This window comes from Spodoptera frugiperda, chromosome 28, assembly GCF_023101765.2.
Source record: "Spodoptera frugiperda isolate SF20-4 chromosome 28, AGI-APGP_CSIRO_Sfru_2.0, whole genome shotgun sequence".
Lineage (NCBI taxonomy): Eukaryota > Metazoa > Arthropoda > Insecta > Lepidoptera > Noctuidae > Spodoptera > Spodoptera frugiperda.
The window spans coordinates 2,935,870-2,957,454 of NC_064239.1; the positions used below are offsets into that span (position 1 = coordinate 2,935,870).

Genomic DNA, 21,585 nt, shown 5'->3' on the forward strand with positions numbered 1-21,585 from the left:
CCAAAACCCCGGTAAACCCGCTAGGTAGTCCGCAGCTCCGGAACATGACTACGATGTATTAATAATTTTGTCTTTCTTTAAAAAACATAATATATGTAGCGAACATTCAATAGTTATAGCGAAGACGTATGATTTCACATACGATTGACTAAAATAGATTGATTTATGTTAGTGATAAGGTAATCATTAAACACACAAAGATTATAAATCGTATCATAGTGCTATGGAATCGTGCATTCATGATTGACACGTTTTACTATCATGCGAATCGAGTGCTCGTTAGCTGGAATCGAGACATCGGCAGGTCAGGGCTACTGGTTAGGCTTAGAGCAGACTAGTTAAACTGGTAGGATGTGGTGGAACTGGGACATTGATGTAGGAAAGCTGCTATAGATAATTAAACGGAAAAGCATAATTATATAAAAAAGTCTTACGTTAATCCATTAGCTTGTAGGTATTTTTACTACAATTTATTATTAGGTACTTCTATTTAGGCCAAGTAGACATTGTAGTAAAACTTCAAAAAAATATGTTATTCATTTTCATTTGGTAATTAAGTCAAAAATATACAATTAAACAGGGAAAACAAATATCCCTAAACACAATTATGAACCTATACACACATTTTGCATACTAAACGATTCAAATATAACCAGTGTGCATTCTACAGAATCAAAGCTATAGGTACCATAATTCACGCTTCATAATTATGTTTCAAGAGAATTAACAGTAAAACCAAATGCAAAAATCCCACGAGTCTTTCATCTTGACAACGCCTTACACGTTTTCAATACCATTGATATTCATGTAAATAATATCTACAAATATATAGCAGACAGATGATGACGCATAGTTTATTATCTACCTTTGGAATTGCATACATCGATGTCACACGTGAATGTGTTATATCATGGCGGCGTCAATGTGGTTCTAACTGTAACCTAGCCAGGTTTATCTAGCGCCTAGAATCCGGGTCCTCTAGTTCATTACTAATTATTTTACACTGATAACGCAAGTGCAATCTAATTGCCAACTGATATTGTTTTTCTGCTTATTAAGATCTTAATGAATGGCATTTTGTAATTAACGGTTGAAAGATTTAACGAATTTTTTGCTAGGATTTAAGTTTATGCAGGTAATGATTTTGGGTTGTTCAATGACTGTTCAAACATTATGTTTGACTTCAAAACTGGTTGTAGGTAGATCTTTTTTCGAATGGCTTCTTGGTAGTTATTTAAGTGTCACTAATCTTGCGCGTACGATCTCTCCTTGTAATTCAAATGCACGAAACAACAACTTAGATAAAAATATTGTTCCACTTGTCCTTCTTATTAATAAATAGAATTTCAAGACCCCAAGTGCTTTGGTGCTGAGTACCGAGAGCATTGGAATGTACTAGGTTAAATCTATTGCAGACTAGTATTCCTTTTAAACCGTAAACATTTGTCACTCATTTCCATAGCACAAATAAGTACTTACTCATAATCCTCCCTCTCCCATTGATGAAGACTGCTCCCCCGACGCCGGTGATGCGGTACCCAGACAGTACATCAAGGAGTGTGGACTTGCCAGCTCCTGAAGGCCCCATGATGGCGATCAGCTGACGTGGACGAAGTCTGCCGTTGACTCCATGGAGGATTTGTTTGCTACCTATAACAATAACACATTCATGTTAGATAGATACTTCATGCCATTGTTAGGGTTTCTCATGGAAATTCCACATTCTCTGCTAACTGAATTCCTTATTTAGGGCCAACTCACACCGAAAGAGCGGCGAAGGGCAGCGGAGCGCAGCGACCCGCTCGGTAGAGAAGGCGCGAGGATTCCCGTGACTGCTCGAGAAGTCGCTGGAATGCGCGAGAAGTCGCGGGACACCGCGCGCCATCTCGAGCCCGCACGCGATGAATTCACGGGTCGTTCTATGCGCAGTTCACTTTCAATAAAACTCGAGGAAACTTGTGTTTATGCAGTGAAAATGAGTATTTTGGATTTAATTATTATTGCACATATAAATAATTATTATTGCGAGGGGCGGGATATTGCCAGCGGCCGCTCGTGACTGCTCGAGCATTCTCGGGAATTCCCGAGAATGCTCGCGCAGGCGCACGGCTCCGTTTATGGAATTCGCCGGAATTCCTGCGGCTCCGCGGGCATCCGCGCGCCTCGTTCGAGTTTCTCATGCGATAATAGTATTTATAATAATAAAAATTAAGTTAAAATTCTCATGACACTGAAACTGCGCTCCGCTTCGCTGCCCTTCGCCGCTCTTTCGGTGTGAGTTGGCCCTTACTGTACTTTTTTTCTTCTACTGTATTTATCAGAGACCTATCTAGTGTACCTATCTACCTTTACTGTACCAAAAGGTGCCTAGCTTTTTGGGGATTAAAGATTAGGGAGTGCTGGAATTTTACCTCAAACTTTGAACCACCCCGGTGGCCACCCTCAACACCCGTATAGGGCACCGAGTCTTCATATTAGACCTGCTCCGGAGCCCCTAACTCTTCTGTACCTATAAGAGACCTACCTATATGAGTACGAAATAAAATTAGGTTTCTGATATGTGTACCTATTCTACAGAAAATTAGATTCACATTTACATCTTGACCCTACATTTTGAATTACATTACCCGTTCGGGTAATAAATAATAAAAACAATCTTTCATCTTATCTGATATTTCCTAAGCAATTCCCCGAAGTAGAATAAAATCCATCCACCTTCCTGCCTGGCACAACAGCCACCTATTTACTTGTTAGTTTGACCTATAATGTTAGCTCGCCGAGTTTCCGCGGTCCGTTTCAACCCTGATAACCCCTGCTGACGTCAGAGATTAACACCACAGCGTTCCGATGCACTTGAAGTAGCGTACTTAGTACAAAATTAGTAGTTACTTACTTAGCTACATCCTGCCATTAAAATTCAAGGCTTTTTGTAATCTACAATTTGTCATTGCGTATACTACTTAAGAAGGTATTTTTAAATCTAAATGTAGGTAGTATTTACTAAAATAAACTATCATAAATAGTATTTTTTACGACAGTTAATTTATAGTGAATTTAACATACGTGATAACATAGTGACTGCCTCGTTGGTCAAGTAGTCGCTAGAGTAATGGTCGACGTAACAAGAGGTCTCGGGTTCGATTCTCGGATCGGAGAAAATATTATTGGGGTTTATTCGGTTTTTCGAAAATATCTCAGTAGTAGCGCACGGAGTCTGAAATTGTGTCCAGTATATTACGTGGGACTTATTATACAAATGGTGAAAATTGGGTATACATTGTATAGCGATATCTGCCTACCCCTTCGGGGATAAAAGGTTAGAGGTAAATTTGACATTGGTTTATCGCGGTTAACACGTACCTAGTTGTGTTCTTTCAGTTATTATTGTCGTAATTTATTTGTCAGATTTAAAATGAACACCTTAACGCCGTGTAGGTCACAGTCAGAAGTGACGTATGTTTCGAAAATGTTGCCTTCAACAGTTTTCACGAAGTGATTAAGGTTGTGTGTGTTGGTGTTTTTCCGCACCTTTTATGACTGAAGGGTGTATTTTAGTTTCACGGTCAACGTGTATTTATTTATAAGTTTATTATGAGAATGTTCCGATTTATATTTAATTTTAAGGTGGTTAAAATACTCATTGCTTTATTTATTAAGCCATAATTATGTTGAATAAATTAAAGATTGGTTGCTAACATTAACTAAAACACTTGTATTAATGTTAACTATTTTTATTAAGAAAATAATATTAATGGAACCGTAGCGGTTTTATCTATACATATAATAAAATCGTAGAAAAGTGCTGTCTGTACATTGAAAATAAAAATAAAAAAAATAGCAGGGGTTATTGTTATGTCGATGTCGAACCCAAAAATGTAATTAACATTTTTTTTGTCTGTTTGTCTGTTTGTCTGTTTATCTGTTTATCTGTTTATCTGTTTGTCTGTTTATCTGTTTGTCTGTTTGTCTGTGTGTCTATGCGCGCTAATCTCAGAAACGGCTGATCCGAGTTGGATGCGGTTTTCACGAATATATTGTGGTATGCTTCAATTTACATTTAGTGTTTGTTTCATGTTAATCGGTTCATAAATAAAAAAGTTATGTCAAATTAAAGAATCACGTCGAACACTATTCTATGCTTATACCATTAATCTCCGCCACTATTTGACGGATTTGTTTGAAATTTGGTACAGATATAGTTTAGAACCTTAGAAAGGACATAGGATAGTTTTATTTCAAAAATCAAAAAATAAAAATAGAAATAGATCGCGCTATGGTTTCGTTACATTCATTTGGTTGGGTATCGGCCGAGCGCTTCGGTACTATCATAGAAAAAGTGTATTATCAGTCGTATGACTATTTGTCTGTAGTGGTCCTGCTGTTTCGTATATTCTAAATAAATTGGTTTCGTTGTATTTGTCAATTAATAAATTTATTTGTTGGGTTTTTCTGGTTTTCTGGTTAAATTATTTAACGTAGGTTTAGTTTGATATCGATTATTAGTAGTTACTGTAGTTAGTTTTTTAATAAAATTGTAAGTCTAATTAATTAATTAATTAGATAGATTAGATTTAAGTCGTTTCTTTTAAATTATTTAGTTTAAGCTTGGTTATTATAGCATAGAGGATAGGTTGTAATATAATTTCTTTTTTAAATGTTATAAATTCGTAATTCGTAGCTTTCTTTAGTTTAAGTCCGTTTTTAAACAATTTTTTCAATGCCCTAAGTGAGTATACATCTATTAAATTCAAACGCAGAGCTCATTATGTTGATTTTTGAAGAGTTCCCTGGAATATCTTCTACGTCTCATTTTTGAAGAGATTCCGCGAGATTGGGAACTATGTGGTTAAAACCAAAAATTTGCCGGAAGTCACTATTCCACGCGAACGAAGTCGCGGGCAAAAGCTAGTCATAAATAACTTTCTATATCTTTAAAAAATATTATTTGTTTTACAACAAAATACTCTCATTTTAAAGGTAAGTACTTAAATAACCTGTCATACGACATACGTTACCAAATTTATTTATTTATTTTATTCAGACGCCAATTTAGCATTCTCTACCAGTCAACTTTGAAGTGATGCAGAAAGACAACAGATACTTGTATCAGATATTAATCAAGAAATGAAAAAGAAGAAACACTAGTGACTCCGTTTCTTTGCTACCAAGTGTTGATATAATCATAATTTCATGTATAAAGTATAAATAGCAGTTTTATCATTATTGTATCTACGAGTAGATAGTATACCACAGCTAGCTAAATGATTAACCAACATACAGATAGATAATCAGAAAGATAGTAGTGATAATGGTTTAAACTTTTATACCTTTGACCGACCTTGTAAAACTTATCAGTACCCTTAGTACGAGTTTTCTTTGCTTTTGAAGTAATCGAAACGAGAGCGCGTTTGGCGCTCTGATTGGTTAGTTTATTCGAGTCGGCCAATCAGAGCACCAAAGGCGCTATCGTTTCGAATACTTTTAACGTGAAGCAAACTCATACTAAGGGCACAGATAAATTGATAATCGGCATTATTCTTATCTATATAAAAAGGCACCTGTTACATTATACACACCCAAGTATGTATAAATTGCACAATTAAACCTAATCTTCAGTAGTTACGCATTAATTTGGAATATTAAAATAATTAACTTTATTATATACAGGTTGGTACAAGTACATAGTTGCTAACATGCCAGGAAAAATACCACTATAAAGACAGGAAAATTAATATTTGCGGCAAGGTTAATTCTCTCTTTTTTGCAAACTGTATAGGTATAGTACTTATTTCTTTAAAAACATAATTTAACTATATTTTTTTGTGTTCATATACATAAAGCTAAGTATCCCAAATATACCCAGAGCTGCGGACTATCTAGCGGGTTGCCGGGGCTCCACTTCATTAGCAGGAATAGGGACGAGGTGGTTTTTAGTCAGTAATGGTAAAAGTCAAACATTCCCTTTCATCTCGCCCTAGGCGGGGGAAGTCATTGGATGATTTTGCCCCATTAAAAAGTACCCAAGTATACCTAAAAATATCAAGCACGTTTCACACTTTTTAAGGTTTCTAGTAGATACGTTCACTAAGATTGTATTTGCTAAGATCGTATAAAGTCCTCAACACAACAAGACTGATCTAGTCTTAAAATATCAGCTGCAATACTATGGGTGTAATATCATCTCATAAAGTAAATTACTTTAGTACCAATTCAAGATGCCACTAGTTCATTAGTTAGTCGTAAATTGTGAGTTGAGTAATATTCTTTAGCTCTGTAAATTAATCTCATGTGTCACGTCAAGTGGTTGCGAATTATAACATCATGAGTCTAGGGTTCTAGTCTTTTTTTTAAAGGGGGAAACTCATCCAATGACTTCTCCCGCCTTGGGTGAGGCGAGAGGGAGTGACAGACTCTTACTGACAAAAAACCACCACTTCTCCTGTTTTGAGCTGGAGCCCCGGTAACCTTTTACTCTGATACAAGTCTACTCTATAAAAGCAATCAAGATTATGGAATAAAACTTCCCTAGTAATAATCAGACTTAAATGATGGTTCGAACAGGTGACAACGAAAATTAATGTGATGAGAATGAATTAAGATTTACATTTTCTTTAAATTTATTTTACTTCGTCTGCTGAAATTTAATAATCTCTTCTTAATTATCTCTCCATTATATTCGGGATAACAAACCATTAATTTAATAATCAACCTTCATTAAGTTAGTAAGCATCTTTTATAATTACTTAGTTTTATGTTCAAATGTTTAGTGACGTGATTATAATACCTAAATTATTTTTTTGTTCAAGATTATTTTAATGACGCGAAAAAATCATTATGGAAAATTAATTTATTGGGATTTTTCTTTATACACGATTGTGGACATTTCATTAAACATTTTCATTAATTTTCGCCATATAATGTACCTACTTAGGTAAAATTAATTGATCGAATTCGGCATGCAATGTACCTACTATATTGTAAAATTAATCAATCGAATGAATTTGTGTAACGATAGCATTAACTTTAAACAAAAAATGTAGGTACAGATAGACAGGTTATTGGAATTCGCCGTATGTAACACGGCAGACCAACAAAAACTTGCCAAGACAATGAAAAACTGCAACTTTGTATACTGCGCAAAAAGCTCGCGCATACCAATTTGCAAAACAATCACGCATCGTAGGTACACAAAGTGATACATCAACGTGCGCATACGCAACCGATAACATTGTTTATGAGTAAAACGAGTGTAGTGAGTGTTTTCATTTGATTTACTACTAAATGTTTGGCTTAATTGAAAACATTTTAAATGACAACGTGTTTGTGTAATTCAAGCATAAGTTATGTTATAAAAAGGTACGTCTTTGTATTTCAATTAAGTTATACTCCTTTTAAAAAAATAAGCGTAGTGTATTGTATTTCCGGAGCTGCGGACTGATTAGAGAGTTACCGGGCCTTTGGCTCAAAAAGTAGGAGTTAGATCAAGGTGGTTTTTAGTCAGTAAGAGTCTGACATTTCCACCCCCTCCCCAAGGCGAGAGAAGTAATTGGATGATATTCCACCCACAAAAAATAGTATATTGTATTTGTATGGTGTTCAAACGTTCGTACGTAGTACGCGAAAAAACCTTAGTAGTTAACTTATTTTTTCTAAAAATATATAAAGTTCTTTTTAATGTTTACAAAAAACGATGTCTACATTTCTTATCACATTTCTTATGAACTCTATACAAAAATATTGTAACTATACGTTTGCCTATTATAGTGAGAAGGTATTATCACAGCACGCGCCCATCTATTTATAACAATATCAGTACAAACAGTTCTCGAAAACAACACGGTGACAGACTGACAGACATCCAAGATGGTGGACGCTGAAGAAGTTAAACATCTTTGTTTGTTTTAAAATACTGTCCCACGTGCTAACAAATGATTCATGGTAACACTACATAGTGAGACTTTCTCAGTACCTGACACCGATTCATGAAACTTGAACAGTTAAGGAAAAATATTTTTTATTACATGTTTTAAACAGGTTTTAAGCGGTAAAAACAATTGCTGATTTTTTTTATGTTTCTTGGAATAAAACCTTGATTTACACCAAGAATTTTATTTTTATCATAAATTATGTCTAGATTTACTTTATTTATACCTGACCAATTAATATGTACCAGAACAATTTTAAGATACAATTTATATGATTTAAATAAAAAATAGTAGATAGTTATAAAATGTCGGGGTACTCATTTCACGCTGCGTTTCTCAATGATAGATACATTTGCAAATGAGAAGTCAGTTATCGTACATATACAGGATGTCCTTGAGAGTTAACGTCCGAACTCTTGTTCCAGGTGATCGGCACTTGAACTTTGCCGATCACCTGGTGCCACTTGGACGTCGACTTCAGGAACACCCTGTATAACTGAATACATCTTCTATATCTTGTAAACTAAATATAAATTATGTTTCTCAAGAAAAGTACACAAAGACCTTAGCAACACAACAAAAACGAATCAAACCGAAACTCTAAGAAAAACTTGTCTTTGTTAAACCAATGACGCAGTACGTAGCAAATTCATTTATTAGGTACAATACTCGAACAGTTTGTTTTTGTAACAAGAACTAAATGAATAAAGGTCTATACACTCGAAATTTCGTTAACAAAGGCGCAAATTTTCGCCTCGTGGTTACGTCAGAGGTCACTGGTGTGGCGAAGTTGATACAACGACCCATATTCGCAGGTATCAGCTGTGTGTGACGTCATGAGGTTGGTGACACTCCACAGATAATGTGACTACAGTGAAGCTACCACACGAATGTAAACGAAATCGCCTTTGTTTTGTTTGAATAATGAGTCCGTTTTTTTTTAATGTATCACATTGTTAATTTACAATGCAAATCTTGTGTAGTAATTTATTACTATTGTTTATAAGAGTCTCCTTATTTAGGACATACGTTTTTTGTCTGTTCGCGTGTTTTTGTTTCAAAGAAATCTAGGTTTTTTGAAAGGTAACGTCTAGATTGTATTTAATACGCTAACGTATGCTTATATTACCTAAGTTGAACTAGAGACTTAGACTTTTTTATGGGGGAAAATCGTCCAATGTCTTATGTAAGAGGGAGTGTCACACTCGTACTGACTAAAAACCATCCCGTTCCTCCTTCTACCCTTCGAGCCGGAGCCTCGGTAACCAGCTAGGCAGTACCTAAGTTGAACTAGAGACTTATAAGACTTACGATAGAGATATAGACGAGAGACTTATGATAGGGTTACATTATTCAATTAAGTCAAAAATAAATTATGTCTTCATGAAACATGAAAGGCAAGGCAAGAGGAAATACAAACGTTAGGTAGGAAGGTAGCATCTGTTATCAACTTGACCTTTCTAACACAGGATTGAGATAATGAATTCCGATCGCTCAAAGTCACAAGAATAAATTAAGAAATTACAAAAGAATACAGTTTATTACAGTCGAATTCAATTACAATAACAATTAAAAGGTAGAAATAATATCAGAACAATAGTTCTGAAGTCATATTTTCAGTTTATGGTATAAGCCGGTAAACGAGCAGATGGATCGCGACTCGATATACTTACCAAAGGCGTTACAAGTGATACATATTTTGGGAGTTAGGAATTTAAGGGTTGTTTAGGAATCGAAGATCAGGAAGAGGGGTAATTAGGTCTCCGGTAACCTCACTCACACAACGAAACACAAAGCAAACGTTGTTTCACGTCGGTTTTCTGTGAGGCAGTAGTATCACTCCGGTTGAGCCGACCTATTCGTTCGGAACCGCGCCGTGCATGATTCTCCCATACTTAATGTCGTAATTATGAAGAGATTTATTTTCCAGACTCAGTAGTCAAACATATCAATATTGGAAAATTCAATAGGCTTTACCATTAAAAACGTGTTAGGCAACTGCTATAATCGAAGTCTTAATTGCTGGTAGATATGTTTTATGATTCTAAAACCACATATTCCACTATTTACGTTAATTAAGTAGATCATTCATTTATCATTTGATAATATTAATAACAGGTGGAATCATGGAATGAATCATCCATAACTATTTTGGTTTGATATTTTTATCCAGACAAAAAAGGAATAAAATAAAGTTATCACTAATCTTAATTAAGTCATGACAAAGCTAGGAGTTTCTAGCTAGCTAGTAGAAAAAGGAGATATATTATACCTATACTATATTCCATGAAGGTATTATTTAAATACGGTACTATAATAGTGTCTGGGTTGTTAAAGTATTGTTTTTTCATTAACATTTTGGTTTTAACCTTGTAGGTTAACACTGTAACACCATGAGAATAAATGTTTAAGTAATTATACTGCTTGACAATAGAAACACATAACATTATAAATCTTTAATAGAGCTAGTACATTGTACAGTGGCATTACGTGTCGTAACGTGCATCTATGTGCGCCTACCCCTTCGAGAATAAAAGACATGGCTATATGACGCTTATATTGTAGATTAAGCATTGCAAACATATAAAATTTTTTATATATAAATTACGTTTAATTCAAATCTAATCCTACTATCAATTCGTTTTCATTTAAAATATTGTTAGCAACTACCGAATTAAGGCAACACGATGTCGTCACATGGATGTAAGAAGATTTACAACCATTAATACCTGGTAAAGCCAATCAACACGTACTTAGATAAAATGTAATTTTTCAGTCGTAAGTACTATGTACAAATAGAAATATAACGATGTCCACATACATAGTAATGTGAATCGTTTGATAATAATGTAGGTCGAACATTACAACACTGCTGCCCTAGCTACTGGGTATTTAGTGTGATAAACAATAATTTTGCCATGTCCACTTATTTTATCGATCATAAATTTTGTAATGAATTATCTTTAAAAAAATTACAATTTGACGATTATAAGTACTTTAAGGATTAAAAGGAATATGATAATGACGTTCGACCTTGCCATTTTATGATTCCACGTGGTTGTCATAAATGAGTAATGTTTTTGGCCTTTTATATTATATTTTGAACAACTTCTTAGCATTAAAATATTAAGTATTAGACATTTTAAGATCTAGGAAAGATATTCGGCAATGGTCTTCACAAGCTAAGCTTGTAGCTTGACTGGTTTCGTAGTAGCTAACCACAAAAATAATCATCCGTCCCAATTTTGGTATTGGTCAGGTAGTGCAGAAACTAAATTCATAGTGTTTTTAATTGAAGAAGTATCCAATGTCTTTAACGCCAACCTATAAACAAAACTTAATCTTTTCCTTTCTTGCCTTTAACTTATTGAATAAAGTAATTTAGCTATTAACTGATAAAAAAAAACAATTGTAAAAGTGATTTAACATTTAAATTCGCATGTCGTAACACTTAGCTTATTCAATACCTACTCAATATTTTTATTGCAGTACAGTAACTTTATATAAACTTAGTAAGAACAAAGGAAGATGTATATTATATAGGTAGATGCCATTAATTTAGTACCTATAACTAAGTAATTGCAAAGTTACGGAGCAGTTAACTACACAGCTATCTAATCAATTTGAACAGGAAGCGTTTAGTCACTCACAGTCATAAATCATAACCCGGCGGTATCGCGAATTAGCAATGAATAAAGTTCACATAAGATAACTTAGTATAAACTATATGCTCATTATAATTTTATGTTAATCTTCCCTTGGTAACCGATTGTCCACTTATGTATAACTAAATGTAGCCCATTTTGTGTGTGTGGATACTTCAGCCCACTTAGGGCGCTTTTCCAACAGAGATATTGTATGTAACTAAGCTACGAAAATGTACCTAATAGCGTAACTATGAATATGATTGCTGTAACTTGGAAGCTAAACACATCCACAGCAATGTAGGATAGCACTTATCTGGTGGAAAAGCACCCTTATCCTCTCGTAATCCAGTAGTACTTTAAGTTAAATTATTTTATTACTTTTAGGGATAAAATAATAGGGAGTGGTATTTAAACTCTATAGTATGTAATTAATTACAACGCAACAGGCAGATAGCTTTAAATATACATAGATGGTGAATTACCCTTTACAAATAAAAGTCTTAATCACACATCTCAGTAATACTAGGTATTACATAAATTACATCTCGTATCTTATAAATCTCTGACGCACGTACTTGAAGGGTCAAAATATAAATAAAATCGATCGAAGACCTTTAAGGGCGAGGTCGATGACGAAATCGAATGTATGAGCGATTCGATAGAGCAGCCGGTAGTACAGCCGGTTGCCGGTAACCAAACACCGTTGCTGATTTGATTTACGAGATTACTTCAAGTGAAGTGAGAAGAAAGGACTAATCCTTTCTTCTCTTGAAATACTAATTTCAAGTGAAGAAAGAAGAAAGGATTAGTCCTTTCTTCACCTGTTAACGTCAGTGGTTGATTAACCATTGACGAAAAAGCTTTACAAAAATGTTTCACGCAACCAACCAATCACCCAACGGAGATATATATTCCTTTTCTAGTTACCATTTAATTTAAATTTTAATTTGGTAATTTTTTAACAGTCGTTTATTTTTTACCACGTTTTAAAAAAATACGATAGGTAATTTGATTTGTTAAAATTTGAACTTGAAACAAGGAAGTATTCATAAGCTGTAACAGATGCTCATTAACAATGAATATTTATTTTATTATATAACATATTTGTAATATAGACAAGTTTTACATGACCCAGAGGTAGAGTTCAAAGGAGTTTAGGTTTATACTTGTAACAATATTTATTGATTAGAGTTTTCCTATACATAACATAGGTAACATATTATGTAATCCAAAAATACACACGGTACACGGCAGTTTCCATTGTGTACGGTATAGTACTTTTTGTACAGAATCTGTGTCTATATTATGACTATATTATGACTATAATTACGTTAAACATAGTAATAAGTATTGGTACCCGTCGTAAACATATATTTCTAAAGTAATAGCCAATTTTCCAATGTGATTTTCATCTCTAATAATTTCTGTTATCACGAAAAGTATTATGTGTTACTACGTTACTGCTACTTATATAAAGCTTTCAAAGAACTCCAATTTAAAAATCAAGCACAGACCCCAGCCATGTCTGCAGTGACGTCACTCACACGTGAGGAGCTACTTACCACGTTGATTACAAAAGCAATCACGGCCTGCGGTCGCAATGATATCACAAGCGGTTTGTTTACGTTCAAAGTCCAGTTAACCGCAAGTTTAAATTCCATGGCGGATGAATAACGGACGTGTGGCAATCAGCTGCCTATGGGACCCGCAATCATAGTGCAACTACTCTGGATTATCGAAATGGGACATCCTGCGAGCCTGCGAAGCTGTTTATTGTAATACAAGGTCGTTTGTAAGTTGTCTTCCATTCGTTTTAAAGGCTTGCCAAAATAACCGGAGATTATTATAATTGAGAGTAAGGCCGAAAGGTGAGGCAACTTGTTAGTAAATATTACCGACGTTGTGCATTTTGGAATTTTGGAAAGTATGAGTGACTCATTCTGTGTTTTTTATTAAGTTAGACAGTTTATACGTAATTTAAACCACTACTGAATCTGACTTCTTCTCTTATAAGAGCCTCCTTTATTAGAAACAGACATCTATGTCTTTTTTTTTTTTTTTTTTTGAGGGGGAAAATCATCCAATGACTTTTCTCGCCTTGGGTGAGGCGAGAGGGAGTGTCAGACTCTTACTGACTAAAAACCACCCCGTTCCTTCTCCTGCTTTTCGAGCCGGAGCCCCGGTAAACCCGCTAGGTAGTCCGCAGCTCCGGGTCAGGCATCAGCCCTATTGGGCCCCATCTGTGGTGGTCTGATGGCTCTTTGAGGCGCGCGCGGAACGCGACGCGCCGCACGCACGGGTCTGGTTCTGTTCGGGCGGTGAGCTACCCTTGCTCGCCGTCCGCAGGCCCGCACTTACGGTGGCCGGAGATCGTCTCGGGATCCCCTACGCCCGGAGTGTCTTTCGCGACGGCTGGGGCGTGAGGAGGTTTGTTCTCTCACGCGCCCCGCCTCCTCCTTAGCTAGCATGACTGCTTCGCAGAAGGAGGAGACGGCATCCCAGTCCCTCTCGCTCCGCACCATGGCCTGAACCAGTGCCGGGCGCGAGAGGTCGCCGTCGCCGACCACATCCCTGAGGACTTGGCGGTGCTCAGCCCACGCAGGGCACACCGCCACTGTATGTTCTACTGTGTCCTCCGGGCGGTCCTCGCAGTGATGACACCCGGGCGTTTCCTCCCGCCCAATAAGGAACAGGAACCTACCGAAACTCCCATGTCCGGTAAGCACCTGCGTTAGGCGGTAGGTGAGGACGCCGTGGCGCCTCTCTAGCCACTCCTCAAAGAGGGGACTTACCGCTGCGATGACAGCGAGCCCAGCCCTCGGTTGCGACAGTCGTTGCTGCCATTCCGCCATGAGATCGCGCCGGAGCTCGTCCCGCCACGCACTGATCTGGCGCGGCAGTGGAGTTTCGCCCCGGCGACACGCGTCGGCGCGCAAACTGAAGACGCGCGCGAGCACCTTCGCCTCCAAATCCCACGGCGGTAATCCGGCAAGGAGGTTCGCCGCCTCCCCGGAGATCGTGCGATATCCACGAATCACCCGGATGGCCATGACCCTCTGAGACGTGAGCAGCGCCCGAGCTGGCCGCCGCATCAGGTTCGGCGCCCACACAGGGGCGCCGTAGAGGGCCATGGACCGCACGATCCCCGCGTACAACCTCCGGCAGGAGGCATTTGGCCCCCCGAGGTTTGGCAGGAGCCGCTTAAGCGCAGCCCCCGTCCGCTCCAACTTAGGAGCCAAACGTCGGAAGTGTTCCACGAAGTTCCATCGACTGTCGAGGACGAGTCCTAGATACTTCATCGTCGTCTCGACGCCGATGGAAACTCCTCCCGCCGTTATTTGGGACCCACCTGGAGGTGGCGCGTTCCCGCGGCCATGAAAGCACATGGCCTCGGACTTGTGGAGCGCCACCTCGAGTCCCAATTGCCGGATCCTGTCAACAACTGTCGCAACCGCTCTCTCCATTAAGTTGGCCGCCGCCTGGTGCGACCTCCCGTGCGCTAACACTAGCGTATCGTCGGCGTAACAAATTACGCCGACGCCGTTCGGGAGGTCGGTGCGCAGCACCCAGTCGTAACCGATATCCCACAGGAGCGGTCCCAAAACCGAACCCTGTGGAACACCGCGCGACATCTCTCGCCGTTTCCATTCGCCCTGGTGACCGGGGTATATGACAAACCTGTCTGTCAGGTAGGCCTCGATTATATGACGGAGGTAGGTAGGAACCCGGTGATACCGGAGTGCCTCCAGTATGCAGCTCCAGGGTAGGGAGTTGAAGGCGTTGGCGATGTCCAGAGACACCGCTACAACGACCTTACCCCTGGACACTGCAGTCCCCGTCGTGAGGTCCCTTACGCGCATGATGGCGTCCACCGTGGAGCGCCCTCTGCGGAAGCCGAACTGGCCATCCGCGAGGTCCGGCCCAAACCCAGACAAGTGCGCGACGAGGCGGTTCGAAATTATCCTTTCGAAGACTTTTCCCACCTCGTCGAGCAGCACAATGGGCCGGTACGCGGATGGAGAGTCCGCAGGGCGCCCCGGCTTCTTCACGAGGACCAGTTTTCCCGTCTTCCACTGAAGCGGGAACTGGCCCCTCTCCAAGCATGCGCTATAGAGACCTATTAATCGAGGCCCGAGAGCCTCCGAGGCCAGGACCCACGCCTTGCCATGTAGGCCATCGGGTCCTGGGGCGGTGTTCTTGGCGCCCATCCGGCGCACCGCCGCTCTCAGTTCTGCCTCGGTCACCTCCGGAACGATGTCGTCGTCGTCGTCACTGTGGCCCGCATTGGGCACCGCAGGGGGCGGAGTCATGGATGGAGGGGTGAAACCCCTCCGTAGTCGGGGAAACAAGGTGCCGACTACTTCCTCTACGACCTCTGGCCGGAGACTCTGAGTCAGTGGGGGAGCCCACGTGCGGAGCTTATCACGCACCATCCGATAGGGGCGCCCCCATGGATCTCTGTTCAGAGTCTCCAGCATCTCCCGGCGGGCTTCCTCCTTAGCCCGCCAAATCTCCGCTTTGAGGGCGGCCTTCGCCACCTTGTACCCCTCGTACAACTCCGCCTCTCTTACCTCCGCGTCTGGAGCGCGGATACGGAGCCTGCGGTGCCTCGTGTACCGGCGGCGCGCAGCTACGCACTCACTGCGCAGAGCAGCCAGCTCTTGCGACCACCAGTACACCTGGCGCTTGCGCTGACCTGGACGGACCCGGGGCATCGCCACGTCACATATTCTGGACATGGCGTCCTGGAGCCATCTTGCCTCTTCGTCGATGTCGGCAGGCCTGTCCGGTGGTATCACCCAGGCCTGCACGATTGCGGCTTCCAGGAAAAGCTCCCGGTCCAACTGTCTTAGCGCCCAACGCGGGCCACATGGGGCCTGTCTGACTGGCGGGTCCGCGGACTCGGCGGAGACGTTGAACCGGATATACCGGTGGTCAGAAAACGTCTCCACCTCCTCCATAACGCGCCAGTCAACAACACGGGGTGACAGAGCGGGGCTGGCGAACGAGATATCCACCACCGACTCACCCTGCATCCGCACACACGTGGAGACAGAACCCCGGTTCAGGACGACTAGGCCTGTCTCCAGAGCCCAGTCTTCCACCATCCTACCCCGAACGTCAGTGAACCGGGAACCCCAAGCCAAGTTTTTGGCATTGAAGTCCCCGAGGACAAGTACGGGGAGGGAACGGAACCCGACGACGACGGCGGCCAACTCCCTAAGGGAGTTGTGGAACTCGACGAGAGTTCGGTTCGGAGAGAAATACACGCCCACCACAGCGATCTCTCCGAACCGTGCTGCAACACAACCCCGGCCTCTTCGAGCGCTCTCGAGAGTCGGGGTACCGGCGGCGGCCGACGAGATGATGGTCACCGAGCCGTCCAAGTCCGCAACCCAGTGATCCCTGGGCGGGACGAAATACGGCTCGGAGACTACGGCGACATTGATCGACCACTGCGCCATGCTCTGGAGCAGGAGATCCTGAGCAGCGGCGCAGTGGTTGATGTTCGCCTGGAGGAGGCGGAATGGATTCATTAATGGCAATCCATTACAACCTCCTCCCTGGCGGCATTACAGCCGGCGCTGACCGCGGCGGCGGTGGCAGTGGCGACTGCCACGGTGGCGGCGGTGGAAACGACGGGGGCGGCGGAGGGCCTGCCCTTGCCCCTGGGTTTGGTAGGCGGGGAGCAGGTCTTGCTCCCGGCCCGGTGATTGGCCGGCTTGCCAGCCGCCGCACATGCGTCGCAGTGCAGCGGGGCGGTGCACGTACCGGCCTTGTGACCGGGCTGACCGCAGCGGAAGCAGCGGTCGCTGCGGTCAACCTCCGAGGTGCATTTAACGCTTACGTGGTGGCCCACGTGGCAGCGGTAGCACCTCAGAGGCCGGACCTCGAGCAGCTTGACCTGCGCCGAGACCCAGCCTACCAGGAGCCTTTTGCCCTCCTTAATTTTTTGGGCCGCTGTGACGGGGCAACTCACGACCACCGTTCGCAGACCCGAGTTGTCCGGACGGATGGTGCCTGCCTTGACCTGGTCAACAGGGCACCCTCCCGTCCTGGCGACAGCGGCCACCACCTCTTGCTCCGTCACGGAGTCGTCCAGGCCAATTATTCGTAAATCCAGGCACTTGTTTGGCCTGGACACGCGAACCTCGTCCACACTAAGGCACGCTCGGAGCCTCTCTGCTAGGGCGTCCGCAGATGGGCCGCTGGTCGCGCCGGGGACCTCCAATAAACGGGCTCCAGTCGCGGTCGCTTTAATAGCGAACCCGTTAGGGGCCCCGAACTCCGCGGGAGTCACCGCCCCCTTCAGTTTGGCGAGGACGTCGCCATATGTCATGCCCCTTTTCACCGCATCGGGCTGTAATGTAATCACTACAGCCGCGGTTTTGGGGGCGAGAAGCAAGGCCGCAGCGCGCTTTTCTTTGCGCTCCTGCTGCCGCCGCTGCCGCTGCGCTTTCTTGCGGCGCTTTCTCGCTTCTTTGGCGACTCTCCTCGCCTCGCCGACGACCTGCCACTCACTACCGTCTGGACCCCTTGCTGTCGGGGTAGGCGCACCTGTGGCTAGGGCTTCAGCCTGCTGAACCGCAGCACCCTTGCTCCTTCTTTTGCGTCCTGAAGACGCGTTCGCCGCCGGTGTAGCTTGTGCCTGCACCGCTGGGGGTGCTGGGGTCCTCGTTGGAGGAGCCGCTCGTGGTCCCGCCACCTGTTGGGCACCGCAGCCAGTCTGACCAGAGGAGGTCGAGGACCTGGCCGCAACAGCCGCGTATGACCTCGAGGTCGCTAAGCTCGAGGCCGCTAGGGAGGGACGAAGGAGTCTGCCCTCCAGCACATTAAAACGCTGCTGGAAGGCAGCCATCTCTCTGCGCATTAGCCCGAGCATATCGGGCTCCGCCGAGGGTTGAGGATGGCTTCCTCGGCAAGCGGCAAGCTCCGCCTTGGTGGACCGGAGTTCGGTCTCCAGAGCCGCGTTGGAGGCGGATAAGCGCGCCAGCTCCTGCCGCATTTCGGCCAACTCCTTGTGCACCTTTCCCGCTGAGGGGACTCTGCACACATCAAAGACCGCCGCCATTATTTCAGCCTCCACCGACTTTAGCTGAGCAGCTTTAGTAGACTGGAATTTCTTCCCAGCTACCTGGCGGAGCGCTTCTTTGATGGTTTGGCGCAGCGTCCCAGTGCCGCGCTCGCCTTCCATACCGTCGGCGTCTGAGACCTCCTTTATAGAGGAGTCTGAGAGGGCGCCACTTCTCGGGGTATCCTCCGCGGCCAGACGCTTAGCCGGCTTGGACCGCGCAGTGACTGACAGCCTCTTGGCCTTTCCCCTGCCTCTACCCCGCGCAGTCGTGGGGATTTTAGGAGGGGCCGGGGCCTCCTGCGTATTTGAGGACGAGGACAGTCCTCGAACCTCCTCCGTCCTGGGACGCTTAAAAGTCGATCTTGTCTGGCGCATTGAAATGACGCTCACGCCAGACACAGATGACGAGTCGGACTCCGAGTCCGACCCCTCCCGACTTGGGACCCGTGTGTGGGACTTGCCGGACGAGACCAGCGCCTCCCCACGGGCACCAGAGCCACTGGGGCTCTCTGCCACAACAACTGCAGGTGAGCTAAGCTCACCTGCCCTCTCCTTCTCTGGTGGTTGCTTTTTGTTTTTTAAATGTATTTTCTCCATATAGTTCCCACGAGTGTGGGGGAAATATCCAGTCCACCCAGGCAGTGCCCCCTGTACCTGGGTAAGTGTATATTTGTAACCCAACTAGAGGGTCCACCGGTCCCCTAGCTGGGGGTGCGCTCGCGACTGACTCTACTCCTCAGCCACGCATACCCTCGCCGCGCACCAGAACTTGGTATTGGAGGAATTTTTTATAGAGGTTATCTTCCTCGCGGTCCGGGCGATCAAGCCAAGACCCTCGTCCCGTTCAGAGTCATAAAACATGACCATGACCTCTTCCCGGATTACGATGTCAACGGTTGCAATCGAGGACAACTTGTGCCCCGATGCCGCTCGTTGGCAGGGTGAGTGCACAACGAGCACCGTCCTTGCCTCTCCGCCACGCTCTCTGCTAAGTCAGAGAGACGTGCGGAGTGACGCCCCCTCGGAGGCGCAGGCCATGTGTCAGCACAAAGCCTGCCGCCCCCAGAACCCATCTCGGGTTCTTCCGCCCCGTCCAAAAGTTCGCTACAGGCAATAGCCTCTCCAACCCTATCACCCCCGTTAGGGGGACTATTGCCTGTACCCAGGGTGCACCACGGGGAGGTCTTCTGGCACCGCACCCCAGACATCTATGTCTACGAAGGGATTACGAAGACTACAAGAGAGTACGAAGGTGTAAAGGTAATTCTTGTATATCACTTGAAATCATTAAATTTCACACACTGACTTCTGATTCTACGGGTAGCAAACGTATAAAACTTTACACCATAATATATAATAAAAAACAACTTAATATTTAAAAATATAAAAATAGGAGCCGACCCGTAGCGGGAGCATGGTCCAAGCTACCGGTGGTTAGGGCTCCAGAGACAGAAACCTCCTCACAATACGTTGTAGTATTTAAAAATGTAAATTTTGAGAATTTTAAATAAATATATAGGAAACACAACTTAACACAGAAACTAATACAAATAAAGCATCAAATTAACCACTCAACACTACGTAATCTGGTGAAGGCCGGAGCCTGACCTACGGTCCACAGTCCAGTTGTAAGATTCAAGTTTTATAATCAAACAACATTACATGTCCATATTGGCTGTTACTTGATCTTGTAATGTATTGAATAATATAATGTTAAAGTTACCTAATAGAATACCACAGTGTTCTGCAATCATTTCTTTGCTTGTTTTGAGCTTATGAGCTTAAATATGCTTTCATTAAATGTATATTAAGTATATTTTGACAATTGTATAAATAAACTTTTTGCATTAAGGCTCAATCAAAAATAGTTTTTTAAAAGTACTAGCTGATCCGGTAAACTTCGTACCGCCGCTAACATCTTTTTTTCATCCTTTAAACCTTTCCTGGATTTCCACAGATTATTCAAGACCAAAAATGACCAAATCGGTCCAGCCGTGTACCGTAGTTTTAACAAGACTAACGAATAGCAATTGATTTTTATACATAGAAGATTTAACATACGTTCTATCCTTCAAAGAGGTCTTGAAAGTAGAGCTAGAAGTACAAATTAACACTCTCTTTTACTAGGTATTATATGATGAGTTCTGAGTGGGCCAGCTTACAGCCCTTGTAAGCTGGGAAGCGTGTGTGTGTGTCCTGACGGATACATTGCCAGACACCTCACTAATACTTGATACATTCTTTATTGAGTTATAAATTATATATTTATGTAATAAGCAACCGAGTGCTAAATAAATATTTACACCCAATATATAAAAATATCAAGTAATTTACATTTATTTGTGGCATATATCAAAGTGCATGGACTTTGAGCATGTTTTTGTGTCATATTAACGGTTTAACCTTATGTAGTTGTATGTAATACTTATTATACTGGTTTACAAGTAGACACGGAAAATGACGGAATCACTCTTGCACATAAGTGACACTAGTTTATAATATTTTTGGTGAACTAAATTTCATTACTATGAATACTTTACTGAAATGTATTTTGTGTAAGTTAACTGTGTAGGTATGTGTATGAAATAAATGTTTTTCCTCTCTTTCTTTTTAGCTTGCTCATCCTTTTTGACATTTTATTTATGCACCTCAATTTATTATTTTATGCACGTTAAAGTAGGTACTATTCTATTTTCGAAATAAATCAAATCACTTTAATGCATCCATAGTGTACAGTATGATCTACGATTTTAATACAGCATTATATTTGAGAGGCCTACAATTATATCTAACTGTAGGTAACTATAATTTTTATCTACTAATATTTTGTCTCAATTAACACTCAACTCACGTATTAATTGACTAATTCTAAACTTAAATGGAAATGTATGTGGTAGGTACTCATTTGCATACTATTTAAACGAAACGTCACGTAGTT

General features: G+C 42.3%; 1 protein-coding gene across 1 annotated transcript in view; it reads right to left on the reverse strand.

The window, feature by feature from the left end:
* LOC118265168 (ATP-binding cassette sub-family G member 1) overlaps nucleotides 1–21,585 on the reverse strand; it is a 40,804-nt gene that overhangs the window by 10,263 nt on the left and 8,956 nt on the right. Inside the window, exon 2 of the mRNA XM_035577893.2 lies at nucleotides 1,480–1,650. Within this exon, the coding sequence (XP_035433786.2) occupies nucleotides 1,480–1,650 (171 nt within the window). The remainder of the gene's footprint in view (nucleotides 1–1,479; nucleotides 1,651–21,585) is intronic.